Genomic DNA, 16,770 nt, shown 5'->3' with positions numbered 1-16,770 from the left:
GGCTGTTTTAGGGAATTTTTGATCAAATTATCCATAGTAGCAATATTAATAATGTTGTGTTTATTATGGCCAGTGCATTTAGTATAATTACGACAATATCTAGGAATTGATACAACGGGAATTTTCCGATTGTTTGTTTGTTGCTTTGATAAACTGCACGCATCATAGTTAGCCACCTCAGTAGAACACATGTCCAACTCTTAAACAATCAAAGCAGAAAAAACTTGTTCTAAATTTCATTGTAACTTTTTAAATAAAGAAACTTACCGTCACCAGACCAGGTTGTCAATGAAATTAGATTGTTTAAAGGGTTCTTAAAACCAGGTCCAGTCCAGATTATGTCCAGGTCGGGCTCAGCAACACACACCTTCATTTATATACACTCAAAATTAGGGAACACAACAACAGATTGCTTATAATCTTTAAACAAAATTAGATTTTCAAAATAAGCACTTATGTACAGTCCAGATTATGTCCAGGTCAGTGTTGTACGGTGAGGTTCATGGCTGGTGAGGCACTGACTTCATCACAGTCAGATTTATAAACATATGAACCCTATAGAGTATCTTATTCACCATTTGTTCTCATAGTCATCAGTATCATCAGTATCATCAGTATCACAGTATCACGTTCTCATAGTCATTATTGCCACCGATGATTTAGGGCTATATAAGTAAACATTGATTGATTGATTGATTTGATTGGCAGCAGTTATTAGCGGGTTATGTTTAAAAGCTCATACCAGCATTCTTCCCTGCTGGGCACTCAGCATCAAGGGTTGGAATTGGGGGTTAAATCACCAAAAATTATTCCAGGTCACTACTGCTCACTACTCCCCTCACCTACCAGGGGGTGAACAAGGGGATGGGTCAAATGCAGAGGACAAATTTCACCACACCTACCTAGTGTGTGTTTGACAATCATTGGTACTTTAACTTAATGTAGCAGGTACTTTAGCTAGTATAGTAGAAGTTCTCAATATTTGGGCTAATCAGAAGTCTAGATTACGACTCAGAGAGAGTAGGACAGACACAATTAAATACTTTAAATGATACTGGTGTTATTTAAACATGCACAGTGCAACAATTAGTGGACATACATTAATAGGAATGGCCATTCAAAACAAAAGAAAAAAACAGAAAGGAATCTCAACAAATGATGTTGGTTTAGTTCAGGTAGTTCATAAAAAGTAATATCAAAAGTTCTTCAAGTTTATTGGAGCCATATGATACTGATCGCAGTCCATATGTGCATTTGCAGTTCACACAGCCACACGGGTTGGCGTTGTGGATATGGCAGTTTGTAGTGAAAGTTCAGTTTATGGGCAAGGTTGTACTGTAGCATAAAAAAATGCAGATGGCCTTAAAACGCCACAATACTCTGTCACCATATTTAAGTACCCAAAATAAAGACTCGACTTAAATATAAATTAAATCGGATCAGAAACATTGGAGGAAACGGGATTAAAACCCAATGCTAACCGCCCATAGAAAATACACGGGTACGGCTAGTAGCTACTATTAGCAAACAAATTCACTTACCAACATTGACACACTCTTTCGTCGCAACTCGGCCCTGATGGTCGGCACCTATAAGTTTACAATTAGTTGTAAAATGTTGGACGGTTGTTTTTACGATATGCAGGCAAACGACAACTTTAAAACTTACAGGCTTCAGATGTCCCAAGCCTAGCCGAGTAGTGCAAGACTGATCTCTGGGATCACTAGCGCCCTCTACCACCAGGAGGCCGGAGAACAGGTGCCTCACATAGTCAGTCTTCGGAGCCGTTTTATGATAACCCAGCACAAGAAAATACGTTACACACATACAGTTGTTGACAAAATACACTGTACATTATATACCTCAGCTAACTAAACTATGGAAATGTATAATATAATTGGCGTGCGCCTTCTGACGTGAATGAGCGACGCAGAGGGACTCTGCCTCCGGCTCTCTCCAATCCCGGATCACGCAAGACCACACTGTGGGTCGCGGCAGGCAGCTCGCTCTGCGGTCTGCGTGACTTTTTTTTTTTTTTTTTGAGCCGGATAGCTTGCCAGCGAGCAGGCTTGGCAGGATAGATGGCAGTCTCCTATCGGGAGCTAAAAACCAGAGTTCGAAAAAAAGCAGAGCTATATAGGACTCTTGATGGCCGAGTTATTGTTGAGGATGAACTCATTAATTTCCTTTCAGTGAAAATCAAAACTCTGGCTCAGGAGGAGCTCATTCTGATTGCCTCTACCAACTGTGATTCTGAGTGGATTGAGTCATCCAAAAAGCTACTGTTTGAGTTGTGTTCTAACACCAAACAGCGGTATGTAGCTTGTAGAGGTGTCCAGAAGGACAGTAGCCATATAAAATCATGTTTCAAAGTGCTTAATAAATGTGGAGACAATATTCCACATTTTGTCTACCACCACCTGGATGACCTGCCACCAGTGACGTTCAACAGCCTGGACGTCTCAAACCTGCTCAGCAGAATGGAGCATCTGTGCAGCGAGGTTGGTGTGTTAAAACTGGCTGTGAAGATCCAAGCTGATGTCGGCGTGGAACTGACAGCTGTAACCACGGCTGTCTAATCCAGAGTATCAGCATTGGTGCAGCAGGAGAAACCCAATCATGGTAGAAGCCAGACGGTGGCGAGGGTTACTATTGGTGGAGGATCTGCTTCGTTTAGTGAGCCGGGTCCGGCCGATTCTGCTGACATAGACAAAAACTCTGCTGCTCTGGGGTCTGCTGAGGATACAAGTCCAAGAGGATCTGCGGAGAAACAGAGCAAGGGGACATCTGCAGCAAGCGAGGCACGGAAGGGGAACTTGCAGCATGAGGTCCACCGGGCCCCTTCTGGGGGACAGAGCCTGACTTCTCAACCTCACCCAAATGGTCCTCTGTTGTAAAGCACTGTTGGGGGAGGAGTGACCCTCCAGTGGTAAGGGCTACTGGCGGTAAACGACATGTCAACTCCAAACCAGGTATTGTTGGGACAGGCACACAAGGTAATATCGGAGTCGTTCGGACTAAACTGGTCAGTGTTTTTGCTACTAAGTTCTCTCCCTACCTCGATCCAGAGGTACTGGTGAGCTACCTGTCTGATAAACTTGCACGCAAAGTAACCTGTGAACGCATAGTCACAGTGGGCAATCGATATAGCTCTAAGGATTAGGTCTCTGCTTTTTGCAGATGATGTGGTCCTGATGGCTTCATCTGACCGGGATCTTCAGCTCTCGCTGGATCGGTTCGCAGCCGAGTGTGAAGCGACCGGAATGAGAATCAGCACCTCCAAGTCCGAGTCCATGGTTCTCGCCCGGAAAAGGGTGGAGTGCCATCTCCGGGTTGGGGAGGAGACCCTGCCCCAAGTGGAGGAGTTCAAGTACCTAGGAGTCTTGTTCACGAGTGAGGGAAGAGTGGATCGTGAGATCGACAGGCGGATCGGTGCGGCGTCTTCAGTAATGCAGACGTTGTACCGATCCGTTGTGGTGAAGAAGGAGCTGAGCCGGAAGGCAAAGCTCTCAATTTACCGGTCGATCTACGTTCCCATCCTCACCTATGGTCATGAGCTTTGGGTCATGACCGAAAGGATAAGATCACGGGTACAAGCGGCCGAAATGAGTTTCCTCCGCCGTGTGGCGGGGCTCTCCCTTAGAGATAGGGTGAGAAGCTCTGCCATCCGGGAGGGACTCAAAGTAAAGCCGCTGCTCCTCCACATCGAGAGGAGCCAGATGAGGTGGTTCGGGCATCTGGTCAGGATGCCACCCGAACGCCTTCCTAGGGAGGTGTTTAGGGCACGTCCAACCGGTAGGAGGCCACGGGGAAGACCCAGGACACGTTGGGAAGACTATGTCTCCCGGCTGGCCTGGGAACGCCTCGGGATCCCCCGGGAAGAGCTAGACGGAGTGGCTGGAGATAGGGAAGTCTGGGTTTCCCTGCTTAGGCTGTTGCCCCCGCGACCCGACCTCGGATAAGCGGAAGATGATGGATGGATGGAAGTCTGCACAGAGTGTAAAGATGTTGCAGAGATGTATGTCCCTGATCTCTGGCCAGAATACCAGTGTTGTACCATTCAGTCAATCCAATGTAACCTGCCATGCCTGTCAACCTGCCTACTAAACAGGTAAACTGCCATATGTCCTTTCCATTGTGTCCTGACCGACGCCCCGGGGGCGAATAAGACTACCTATATAGAACCATACAGTCCTTTATAACTCTCCACAACATTGTGGAGAAGGCTCTGTGGTCAGGCGTTTTTATGAGCCAAGAAAGGCAGTTGCAGTGGGGCCAACCTACCCCTACCCTCCTCTCGTGCTGGTGTAAGTGCGGTTAAAGGGGCCTTGCCCGCTCGTACCTTGTAACTATGCGTGTGGGATGTTTTAACTGTCGTGGACTGCATCTTGGCTGCAGCGCCGGGGACCGGGCTCGGCGTCTAGCTGTTGACAACCTGCTGCTCAATTGTGACATTTTATGCTTACAAGAGACATTCCTCCCAAAACAAGACCTGGGCCCTTTGAATTATTTTAATGATAACTTTCATTGGGCTGGTGAGTCAACGACTGACCTGTCCATGAGAATTGTAAGAGGGAAGATAGCGGGAGGTGTTGCTGTGCTCTGGCACAAAAAGCATGATACAGTTATTAGTGTTATTAGGCTTGAAGTTGATTAGTGTATTGCTGTTCAGTATAAGTCCAATAATAGGGACTTTATTGTTCTTATGTGTACACTCCGTATGAATATAAAGACAATGACGATGACTACATGTTTAAACTTGCTTTTATTAATTATTTTATAAAGGATAACCACTATACGTGTATGTGGTTGGTGACTGGAATGCTGACATTTCTGATGGCAGCTCTTTATTTGCAAGACACCTTATACAGTTTTGTGTTAAAATTGCACTCACCTTATCTAGTCAATGGTTGTTGCCTGCTGATAGCTATTCTTATATTAGTGAAGCCTGGCACACAACATCATGGCTTGACCACTGTGTCAGTACGTCTGACGCACACGCCACTATATGTGCTATGGAGATTGTGTATGAAGTCTCTATGAGCGACCATATTCCATTCATATTAGATATTAAGTTGGCCAGTCTCCCTGAGTTGACCCAGGAGGTTAATAGCCTGAGGGCCAAACTAGATTGGTCTAAACTCACAGATGAGGAAGTGCTGTTTTATTACAGGAGAACTGATGCTTTTTAAAAAAAATGTCTCTTCCACTTGATGCAATTTTTTGTACTAATCTTAACTGTAATGATATTAATCATAGGAAATCCCTTTGTGCAATGTACGACTATACTGTCAAAATCATATGTGAAGCTAGCAGTTCGTATGTTACATGCACCAACAGGAAATCCAGTGGGAAGCCAGGCTGGAATAAACATGTTCGAGTGCATTACACTGCGGCTAAGGAAGCTTTCAGTGAATGGGTCCTGGCCGGCAGACCTAGAATAGGTCTGGTACTAGATCGTAAGAAGCTAACACATTCGAGGTACAAATCTGCCATTCGATTTGTCATTTGAAATGAGCACGCTATGAGAGCTGACTCATTAGCTGAGAAGCTCCTTAATTGCAATATCAGTGGATTCTGGAAATAGGTGAAAACTTTTAACCAAGGCAGTATGCCGCTGCCATGCACAAATGAGGGTTTAGCAGGAACTGATAACATAGCTGAGAAATGGAGGCAGCACTAGTCTGCACTTTTTAATTGTGTTAAAAGTGAGCCCTTTGATATAGGCAGCATCCACAACTGTGAGGCTGTTGGAGTCACTGTAAGTGAGGTGCTGCAAGCAATACCCCAGCTAGCTGATAATAAAGCCAGTGGCCCTGATCATATAACTGCAGAACACCTGAAACAAGCGAGCCCCAGAGTAGCAGTCCTGCTTTCCATCTGTTTTACAGGCCTGATGTCTCACGGGCTGCTGCCTGACTCCATGATGGCTGTCACTCTGGTGCCGGTCATCCAGGACAAGGCAGGTAAGGTGGGAAGCATTGATAATTACAGGCCTATTGCACTTACAAGCTTACTTTCTAAAGTTATAGAGATCATTTTATAAGACCGCTTAAGCGCTTTTCTTACCACTGCTGACAATCAGTTTGGTTTTAAAACTAAGCATGGTACTGACTTTTGTATCTATGCATTGAAAGAAGTGATTGGTATGTATAAAGGTAAGAACTCCTCAGTTTTAGTTGGCTATATTGACGCGTCGAAAGCCTTTGATAGAGTCAACCATCAAAAACAGTTTTTAAAACTGAAAGAGAGGGGGGGCGTGCCTGATAGTATCATCAGAATTCTGTCATATTGGTATGCTAATCAGAGCATGCAGATCAGATGGGGCGATAAATGCTCAGCAACATTTAAGGTTGGGAACGGGGTACACTAGGGGGGAATTCCCTCCCCTGCCCTCTTCAATCTGTATATGAAAGACCTATCTTTCCCGTCCAAAAGCAGGACCTAGTAACTCACTTCTAGAGATACCCTTGAGATACTAGGTTTTTCTGTTGTATCCACGCGGTTATCTGGTAGTTGCTAGGTCCTGCCATGCGCGTAACAGCTTACTTACGGAACAAATTACAATATCGCATACACTAATGCAAAGCATATCACCTAATAACTCCAAAATTATTATCAGCTCAGTTTTGACCAAAATTTAGTTACTGGGTTTTGCCTTTTGACGGGAGATTCTGTCCAGCTCAATACCTGTAGAACAGGATGTGTACTTGGTAATACTGTGGTTAATCATCTGATGTATGCGGATGATTTAGCCATCCTGTCTCCTAGCAGTGCTGGCTTTCAACAGCTGCTGAATATATGTACAGATTATGGTTTAAAATATGATGTGAAATATAATGAAAAGATGAGTGTCATCATGATATGTAGAACAAGAGAGGACAAGGATCTCTCTTTTCCTTCATTCTATCTGTCTGGACAGGTTCTGAGTGTGTCATAAAACTAAGTATCTGGGGCACATCATTACTGATCTATTGGGTGATGATGATGACCTATACCGACAGCGGCGTATGCTGTTTACCCAAGCCAACATGCTGAGAAAGAAATGTTATTATTGTACAAATGATGTAAAGATCAACTTATTCAGAGCCTTTTGCACTCCTTTGTATACTGCCCCCCTGTGGGTAAAGTATAAGCAAAAAAGCTTTCAGAAGCTGCAGGTTGCTTATAACGATTGTATGAGGCTTCTCCTGGGAATTCCAAGAAGTGCCAGTGCAAGCCAGAGTTTTGTTAGTGTTGGGGTGCCCACTTTCTCAACGTTGCTACGCAATCTTATGTATAAGTTTATGTGTAGGGCATCTGAGTCTGAAAATGACATAATCACTGTGTTAACGAACCCTGGCTGCAGTTCTGTTAGATATTCATCTGGACTGTGGAACAATTGGCACACATGTTTGTATGTTAGAAACTGACATTTGCGCTTTATGTTTCTTTTTATTTTTTTAATGTTTTAGTGTTTTGTTTAGTTTTTAATGTTTTGTATTGTGTTTTTTATATGTTTAATGGATCTTAAGGTCTGCAATAAAGATTGATGATGATGATGAATTCACATAGCAATACGGTCTCACTGCACAGCAAGCCAGCAGTTAGCCGAGTCATTGTGCAATCCATGGTGACTGGGAGGCTCAGCTGGCTGTGACTCACCGTAAGTCTCTGCTCAGTATTTGAACGGCAAATGTGAAAATTCAGCGATTTTGAATAAAAATAATCTAAAACTGGTGAAGTTAAATGGAAAATAACTTTATAGTATAATCACTGGATACATGTAACAATTTCATTATTTTTTTTTCTTTTTACATTTTTTTCTTTCCATGATGGCAGGTGAGGCCCCGCCTCACCTGCCTACCCTGACTGCACGTCACTGGTCCAGGTGGGACTCAGCAACACACACTTTTATTTATGTACACTCGAATTAGGGAAAACAAACAACAGATTGCATATAATCTATAAACAAAATTACATTTTCACAATAAGAATGTGAGGACTTCTCATATGTTATGTATTTTACGCATCATTATTGGTTTTAACCATATAAGTTTCTAAAGTTAAAAAATACTGAATAAATGTTTTAAAGAAAAAGCAAATTATAACCTGCTACCAAAGAATGTTAAACAATTCTTCTCAACTAAAGAGGTGAAATATAACCTTAGAGGAAAATCTAATTTAAAACATTTGTATGCACGTACAACACTTAAAACCTTTGACATATCATCAGTATATGGATTTAAATAATGGAATCGATTAAGTAAAGAAGTTAAACAACATACTGATATGATCCAGTCTAAGAGGCTGTTCAAATTAATAGTGCTTACAAAGTACAAAGAAGAAGAATTATGAGAAACACTTTCAACCTTATTGAAAATAAGATATTTTTCATCTCAATATGTTAATAATGACTGAATTAATCAAGTACATATTACAAAACGTTGTGTTACTCATTCATGGATGTCATTTTGATATTTTGCTTTAAAGAAGGTCAGTGAATCAATGTATATATTTGTGGGCGCTCTGACGTGGGAAAGGGGTAGGATTAAATAAGCTTTGCTTCTTCCTACTCCTTTTTGGACATGATGTATTGTGTATTGTGAAATGATGAAATTGCCTTATGTGTAATGTTGTAAATATGTCATGTTCGAAATAAACTACGAAAAGAAATAGAAAAAAGAAAGTAATACTAAGTGAATATTTGTTTTTGGCCTTGAAAATAAACCTTTTACTGAGTACTGTAATTAAATTGACTAGAACATGACTGTCAATAAACTCTCCTAAAATAACAGAAACCATGTCAAGCTTCAGAAATAAAACCAGTTCTTAAACACATGTTTTCAACTTCTACCCAAAACGAAGACACAATATGACGATACCAAAACAAATGCAGGGTGGATTCAGACTCCTGACAACAATGTGGGGACGGCGTGGTGCAGTTGGGAGTGTGGCTGTGCCAGCAACCTGAGGGTTCCTGGTTCAATCCCCACCTTCTACCATCCTAGTCACGTCCATTGTGTCCTTGAGCAACACACTTCACCCGTGCTCCTGATGGGACCTGGTTAGCGCCTTGCATGGCAGCTCCCGCCATCAGTGTGTGAATGGGTGAATGTGGAAATAGTGTCAAAGCGCTTTGAGTTCCTTAAAAAAGGTAGAAAAGCGCTAGACAAGTATAACCCAGAGCAAATTTGGCAATTATAAAAACATTCTCAAAAGTTCAATCATTCCACAAACCGTTAATGCCCAATGGCGGATTAGTTGCAAGGGTAGTTTTTAATGGTGGACATGTTTTTCAACAAATCTCGCTTAAATTTTTACAGACATGCTTGTCTGTCCCAAAAAAGTGTGTATCAAATTCCACATAGTGGGTGTTTTGTTTACACTGCATTGAGCTGTGTGAGAAATTTCAAGTAAATTGAATATATGGGGCGAAACTTCTAATAACAGCGCCATCGTGTGGTGTATTTGGCAAAAAATAATAAAAATAGCAGGGGCAACAGAGTCCAGGTGCGCATTGTGGCAAATGTGTACAGCAGTCCAGGAGTAGAATTGTCAGATATACCAGTGGTTCTCAAATGGGGGTACACGCACCCCTGGGGGTACTTGAAGGTATGCCAAGGGGTACGTGAGATTTTTTTTAAATATTCTAAAAATAGCAATAATTAAAAAAACCTTTATAAATATATTTAATGAATAACACTTCAACAAAATATGATTATAAGTTCATAAACTGTGTAAAGAAATGCAACAACGCAATATTCAGTGTTGACGGCTAGATTTTTTTGTGGACATGTTCCATAAATATTGATGTTAAAAGATTTCTTTTTTTGTGAAGAAGTGTTTAGAACTAAGTTCATGACTCCAGATGGATCTCTATTACAATCCCCAAAGTTGGCACTTTAAGTTGATGATTACTTCTATGTGTAGAAATCTTTATTTATATTTGATTGATTGATTGAAATATTTATTTCAAACCTGCACAGTACAACAAAACACTTTTTTTTCATGTTTTACATTTTGGCAAAGATAATCATGCAAGGCTTGAAAAGGGGTTGGATGAAGCAGATACTTATAATATCCAACCCCTCTCACTCATTCCACATTTAACATAAACAATACAATACAAGAACAATACTCTATAAACAAAAACAAGAAAAACTCTTGTATACTTACAATACTATAGTACCACTGTTAGTATGAGACAAGGCAAGACAAGACGAGACAAAACACACACACACATACATACAGGCCCAAAACACTCTGACCATACACCTCTCTCTCATCGCTCAGTGCTGAGGGCATCACTCTCTTTCCTCCTCGTACTTCTTCAGTACTTCTTTTTTAAACAGTGTTTTAAATTGAATCATGTTAGAACACATTTTTAACTTGTCCCCTAAGTTGTTCCACAGACTGACTCCAAGCACTGAAATGCACATTGATTTTAAAGAGGTTCTAAATTTAGGCAAATATAATTTGTTGTTTCCTCTTAAACTCTAACTATGGTGATCATCTCTGACATGGAATAGGTTCTGTATATTGGGTGGTAGAGAGTTTTGGGATGCCCTAAACATAATTTGAGCAGTTTTAAAGTTGATCACATTGTTCAGTTTAAGTTGCTTTAAGTTGAATCACTTGTTTATTTTTCAACAAGTTTTTTGTTATTTTTATATCTTTTTTTCCAAGTTGTTCAAGAAAGACCACCACAAATGAGCAATATTTTGCACTGTTATACAATTTAAAAAAATCAGAAATTGATGACAGAGTGCTGTTTTTTACTTTTTTATTTTTTTTTTTCACAGGGGGTATATCACTGAAAAAAGGTTGAGAACCACTGAGCTATACAGTCAAATGCACCTACCGTATTTTTTTGAATTGCCGCCGGGGCGCTAATTAATTTAAAACCTCTTCTCACTCCTGCGCTTACCAAAGGTATGCGGTAAAAGTAAGCATGCGCTAATTATTTTAGAACCTCTTCTCACTCCGGCACGTACCAAAGTTATGCAGTAAAAATTTGAGTGTGATGTAAGCTTGGACCCTAAATCCTACTGAATAGCTCTTAATCTTCTCCGCTTTATGCGATTTCAAATTACCGTTATTGAAATCAGCCTCCATTTCGAAAATGATGACAGGGGAAGTGTCACTCGTGACGTCACGAGTTTGACCAGGCGGTAGTACTAAGCATGCGCTAATTATTTTGGGAAGCGAGTTTGACCCGGCAGTATTTCAAGACAGGCGCATACTATATGCCCTGCGGCAATTCATGGAAATACGATATTTGTTTTTATTACATTGTGTTTCTGTAGGCATGGTTATTGCTATTTGACGACACTTTATTGTGAAAGTGGGTGTAGATTAAAACTCTTTTTTTTTAGCGGTGTTTAATTTATTTTTCTTGGAAGGACTGATCTTCCAACGTTTCGTGGAATCAAACACTGATATCAGAGAATGACGTAGCAAGGCATCCCCAGCTTCTTGCTGCCTAGCAACAAGGGATTTCCTAATATGGCGACGGCACACTATAGGCCTTAAGAGTGGAGGGGTGTGTCCACACGCCGTGGCGCTTCCCGCTTCTTTGCCTGCAATGACCGGGACCATATTTTGCAACGGTGAACGTATGGCGATGTGTGCATGACTTGAATAATTTGATCTGACGAAGCCAGGCTGATTTGCTGACGCCGTTTTAGGTTTTAAGCTGCGCGCTGCTCCCCTGCAGCGTGCACCAAGTGGACCAGGACCGTTCCACTGTGGCTGTTAAGGGGGCGTGTCCTCTCTGGAAATAACGTGCTGCTGAACTTTCTGCCGCACAGCCAGTAGGTTCGGTCAGTGTGTATATTTAGAGGAACCGGGGCGGTTTTAGACACTTTCGCTTTTAAAACATCGGTAGAGACGTCGTCTGGGTGTCTCGGAGGCGCCGCGGGGGCAGCTGGGAAAAAACGTCAATTAGTGCCAAGTTTATTAGCGTACGTATCGCCGCTGCTCTGCCTTTTCTTTATTCTTCTGTGGTCTTGTCGCTACAAGCCCACCTTTTTTTTTGTCTTCCAGGTGTCTGGTTTATTCGAAGGTATGCTGGAGAAACTTGAACTAAACGACGATGGTGAGTGTTAACGCCATGTAATGTAAAAGTTGACGACAGTTATTAGCCATAAAGTGTCTGCCACTTACGGGTGGTGAACTGCTGCTTCGGCCATTAATCATACTTACTTGTCACACTTAAATACATTCACATTGTTTACCAAATGGCTAATGTAAACAAACATAAAGTCGTAATTAATGTTTGGCAAGTCCAAAATGCATCCTCACAGTATGTCAGCAGAGCTTTGATGTTTTCTTTAGGACAGTTGTGTCCAGACTTTTCAAACACCAAGGCCATTTTGATTTGATTTTTAATTAAAAAAAAAATACTAGAAATAAACAGCTAAAATGATTTACAAAGCAAACTATAATCTGCCACCCAAGAATGTACAACAATTTATCTCAACTAAAGAGTAGAAATAAAACCTTAGAGCAGGGGTGTCAAACTCAAATACAGAGTGGGCCAAAATTTCAAACGGAATAAAGCCGCGGGCCAAGGTTGAACAAATTAACCTTTTAAGATGGATCCAAACAAGTTTTGCATTGAATATTGAACAAGCAACGCTCATATAACTTTACAGTGACATGCAAAGTCGAGTTTCAAATTATCCATCCATCCATTTTCTACCGCTTGTCCCTTCTGGGGTCGCTGGAGCCAACCTCAGCTGCATTCGGGCGGAAGGCAGCGTACACCCTGGACAAGTCGCCATCTCATCACAGGGGCAACACAGATAGACAACACTCACATTCACACACTAGGGCCAATTTAGTGTTGCCAATCAACCTATAAAAATTTGAAAATATCAATGGCATATCAAATTAGATTTGAATAAAAATTGGGGGGGCCGGGTTTGGTGGTAGCGGGGGTGTTTATTGTGGCGTCCAGGAAGAGTTAGTGCTGCAAGGGGTTCTGGGTATTACGTGTGTTACGTTGCAGATGTTCTCCCGAAACGTGTTTGTCATTCTTGTTTGGTGTGGCTTCACAGTGTGGCGCATATTTGTAACAGTGTTAAAGTCGTTTATACGGCCACCCTCAGTGTGACCTGTATGGCTGTTGACCAAGTATGCATTGCATTCATTCGTGTGTGTTAAAGCCGCAGATATTATGTGACTGGGCCGACACGTTGTTTGTATGGCGGAAAAGCGGACGTGACGACAGGTTTTAGAGGACACTAAAGGCAGTGCCTTCGAGGCACGCCCCCAATATTGTTGTCCGGGTGGAAATTGGGAGAAGTTCTGAAGAATTGTTGCTCCGGGAGATTTTCGGGAGGGGCAGTGAAATTCGAGAGTCTCTCGGGTAAATCGTGAGGGTTGGCAAATGCGTTGTTACAGCGGCACTACCCCTGTACAATACCGGCGGGCCAGCTCTAATCTTAATTTGATGTTACCTCAAGGGCCAAATGAAATTACACGGCGGGCCAGAGTTTGACACCCATGTCTTAGCGGAAAATCTAATTTAAAAACATTTGTATGCTCGTACAACATTAAAAACATTTTGCATATCCGTATGTGGAATAAAATTATGGAATGGATTCAGTAAAGAAGTTTAACAATGTACTGATATTATCCCGTTTAAAAGGTTGTTCAAATGAATGGTGCTTACAAGGTACAAAGAAGAAAAATTATGAGAAACACCGTCAACCTTGTAGAGAATGGGATATTTTTCCATCTCAGTGTCTTTATCATGACTGGCTTAATTATTTATTACAAAAACAGCTGTATTAATCATTCATGGATGTCATTGTGCTACAAAAAGAAGTCCGTAAATGAACGTATGTTTTAGTAAACGCTCTGAAATGGGAAAGGGGGAGGATTTAATAAGCTTTGCTTCTTACGACTCCTTTTCGGACATAATGTAAAGTGAAATGATATGAAATTGTGTGACGTATTATGCTGTAAGTGTGTTCTTGTTCGCAATAAACTAAAGAAAGAAACGTGTATATATAGACAAATCTATGCATCAGGTTTGTGTTGTAGGTTACAAATCATATCGTTATTTGTGGCATTGTGATTTCTACTTTTTCTCATTACATTTATATATTTTACTGTTTTTTTGGGGAGATTTTATTTTGACGATATGCTGTCGGCCGTACTTGTTTTTCTTCTTAAAAAGCCTTATAGTCGAAGATCTTGCACAGTAAATGACAGGAACTCTTAAGGACTAACTGCATCAAAGATGGTCTTTATGACCCGCCAGATTATATAAAAAAAATATGGAAATGTGTGGTAATAAGTCATTTAGTAATTTTTGCTAAATGTGTATGAATTAACTCAATATCATTACATGCAAAATGCTATTCCAAGCAAAAAATTACCTTGAAAAAAAAAACAATAACTGAACTTCAATACCTGCTTGTAACCTTAACTTCTGATTGCAAGTCACTTTTTCAATCAGTTTGTTGGCCTACAATATGATGATGAAAAAATGAAATGGGTGATTGTGTAATATCATGTGGTGACTATACATTTATATGGTTTTGCATTGTAACTCTGTGGGCCATGTTGAAAATGAGTTACCACTGCTCACTAGTTGGACATCTTTAATGTGACAGGAACTATTGTTTTTAAGGAAGTACTACACAAATGCTAGTTTACAATAGCTTGTCAAGGAGCATGTTGCTGTTTTAAAGACCTACAGCATAAAACACTCGTCAAAGATCTTCTATATAACAGAGCACTTTTGTGTTTTCAAAGACCTACAGTAACGCTACCGGTACTTTTTTTACCGGTACTTAAAAATTTCAAAAAGTGTATTGAGAAGAAGTTGCAAAAATGTTCAGTCCAAATTTTTGGACTTTTCTGCTCTGAAGCCAGTCCCGGTCCGACATGAGCACGCGGGCTCTCAGTTTCAAAGTTATGTTTTAAAGTGTAGCCTAATGTTGATGTGTTTCCTTCCTCTCCCTCTATCTTTTACATCTCAATGTTCAGAAGGAGAGAGCAGTAAAGTGGTAGCAAGTGCTCCAGAAACTTAATGGTTGTTCAGTGTGTTGCTTCCAAGTGCTCATTATCTTTTCCCTGTACTAAGTGTTTTCCTGCTCTTCTTTCCCCTTACAGCTGCTGAACCTGAGAGTGATATTTACATGCGATTTATGAAATCCCACAAGTGCTATGACATCGTCCCTACAAGCTCCAAGCTGGTCGTGTTTGACACGGCGCTCCAAGTGAGTCGTAATTGTCTTCATGTGTTATCTTGTAAGATTGCTTTTTACCCTCATCATATTTACGAGTACGAGACGAAATCTTAACGCGATCTTAACATTCATTTTAACCAAGGGTGGCCTGTGGGGACCTTGACTGGTAGGTGTTTGGGCTCAATTCCTGACAGTGCCCCTGATTTTAAGAAAACTACAAATACAAGTTATATGTGATTGGACAAGAAAACATTTAAATCTGCCTGTGCCACAAAACAAACCACGTGCACTTTGAAGTATTTTTATAACTTTGCATTCCTATAGATCACACATTAGCTTTTAACTGTTAGACTTAGACTTCCTTTGTTGTCCTTCAAATTTGAACTGTACAGTACAGATAAGAACAACATTTTGTTGTATTAGCTCGATGTAGTGCAGGATAAAAGAGCAATAAGGTGCAGATAAAATATTACTGTACAGATAAATATATTGCACTTTTGCATATGCATCCACGTTCACTGATGTATATTATATTGTCGTTATATTCCAGCAGGTTAATCCGTTTTTGGGGGAATTGGGGATGATTATTTTGATGCATTCAAGAGTCGTATGGCCTGAGGGAAGAAGCTGTTACAGAACCTGGAGGTTCTGCTACCGAAGCTGCGGAACCTTTTTCCAGAGTCCAGCAGTGAAAAAAGTCCTTGGTGGGGGTGGGAGGAGTCTCCTGTTTCCGCAAATAAAAATAAAATTAAGTTAAAGTACAATAAATATAATATTTTTTTGGGAGCTGCGTTGGTTCTTCTGATGGTGTGTCAAGTTTATCGATGATTCGGCTGTATATTGTCTTATGTCTGGGCTGCTTGCAGTGGCATCTTGCTACTGGTGGAAGCAGTCCAGAGTGCCTAGAAATACCTGCCAACATTTGCATTTCAAAATATTGAAAAACTCCCGGCAAAATTAGTAAATATAAAATATTTTTATTTTCACTACAAATCGCTGTTAAATCAAAATACCTTTACGGCCTGGACTTAAACTCATGTTCTTTGCATCACTACTACCCCATCCACTCAAATATTGCACAAATGAAAACAAAACAATTCTGGGGGTTTTCACGGACAAAGCCTATAGCTGAAACATTTTTCAAACTCTTTCATGTCGTTTTTTCCTCAATGTTACTAAAAGTATGAGCAAGTGTGAGCAGCGTCCTGCTCTTCTTTAGGACTACACGTCTCCTGATTGTCAAGATATTTTATTTACACAAAGTTTGGATTTTGCCTATTCTGTGTTCATGTCCATCTATCCATTGTTGATTTGGTTGAATGATGTAATATGAAACTCAAGCACGTGGTATGCACAAAGCACTTGATCCATCCATTTTCTACCGCTTGTCCCTTGATGTTAAGACCGAATCCGTCTTTGACTGCCAGATGGATATGCTTTTGACTAATCAATGAATAATACAAAACATCTGTGTTCTTTCTGCCCGTGAGACCTCTTTTCTCTTATAGGGTTATACAACAGGTTATTTTAGGCCTGGGCAATTATTTTCACTCGGGGGGGCCAAATTTTGAGAAAAAATGTG

At 40.9% G+C, this 16,770-nt stretch overlaps 1 protein-coding gene across 5 annotated transcripts in view; it reads left to right on the top strand.

The window, feature by feature from the left end:
- The window catches only part of LOC133568420 (5'-AMP-activated protein kinase subunit gamma-2-like), a 90,572-nt gene that overhangs the window by 56,854 nt on the left and 16,948 nt on the right, over positions 1-16,770 (top strand). For 4 of the 5 annotated variants that reach the window (XR_009809601.1, XM_061920325.1, XM_061920326.1 and 1 more), the window contains 2 exons: positions 12,028-12,079; positions 15,112-15,218. Coding sequence is in view for 4 of the 5 variants with exons in the window: in XM_061920325.1 (XP_061776309.1) it covers positions 12,028-12,079; positions 15,112-15,218 (159 nt within the window). In the remaining variant the exon portion in view is untranslated. Of the gene's footprint in view, positions 1-11,745; positions 11,946-12,027; positions 12,080-15,111; positions 15,219-16,770 lie in introns of those variants that run through there. The other variant, XM_061920328.1, reaches the window with a different exon arrangement.

The sequence above is a fragment of the Nerophis ophidion genome, linkage group LG14 (genome assembly GCF_033978795.1).
Source record: "Nerophis ophidion isolate RoL-2023_Sa linkage group LG14, RoL_Noph_v1.0, whole genome shotgun sequence".
NCBI lineage: Eukaryota > Metazoa > Chordata > Actinopteri > Syngnathiformes > Syngnathidae > Nerophis > Nerophis ophidion.
This window is presented reverse-complemented; position numbering and strand designations above follow the sequence as displayed.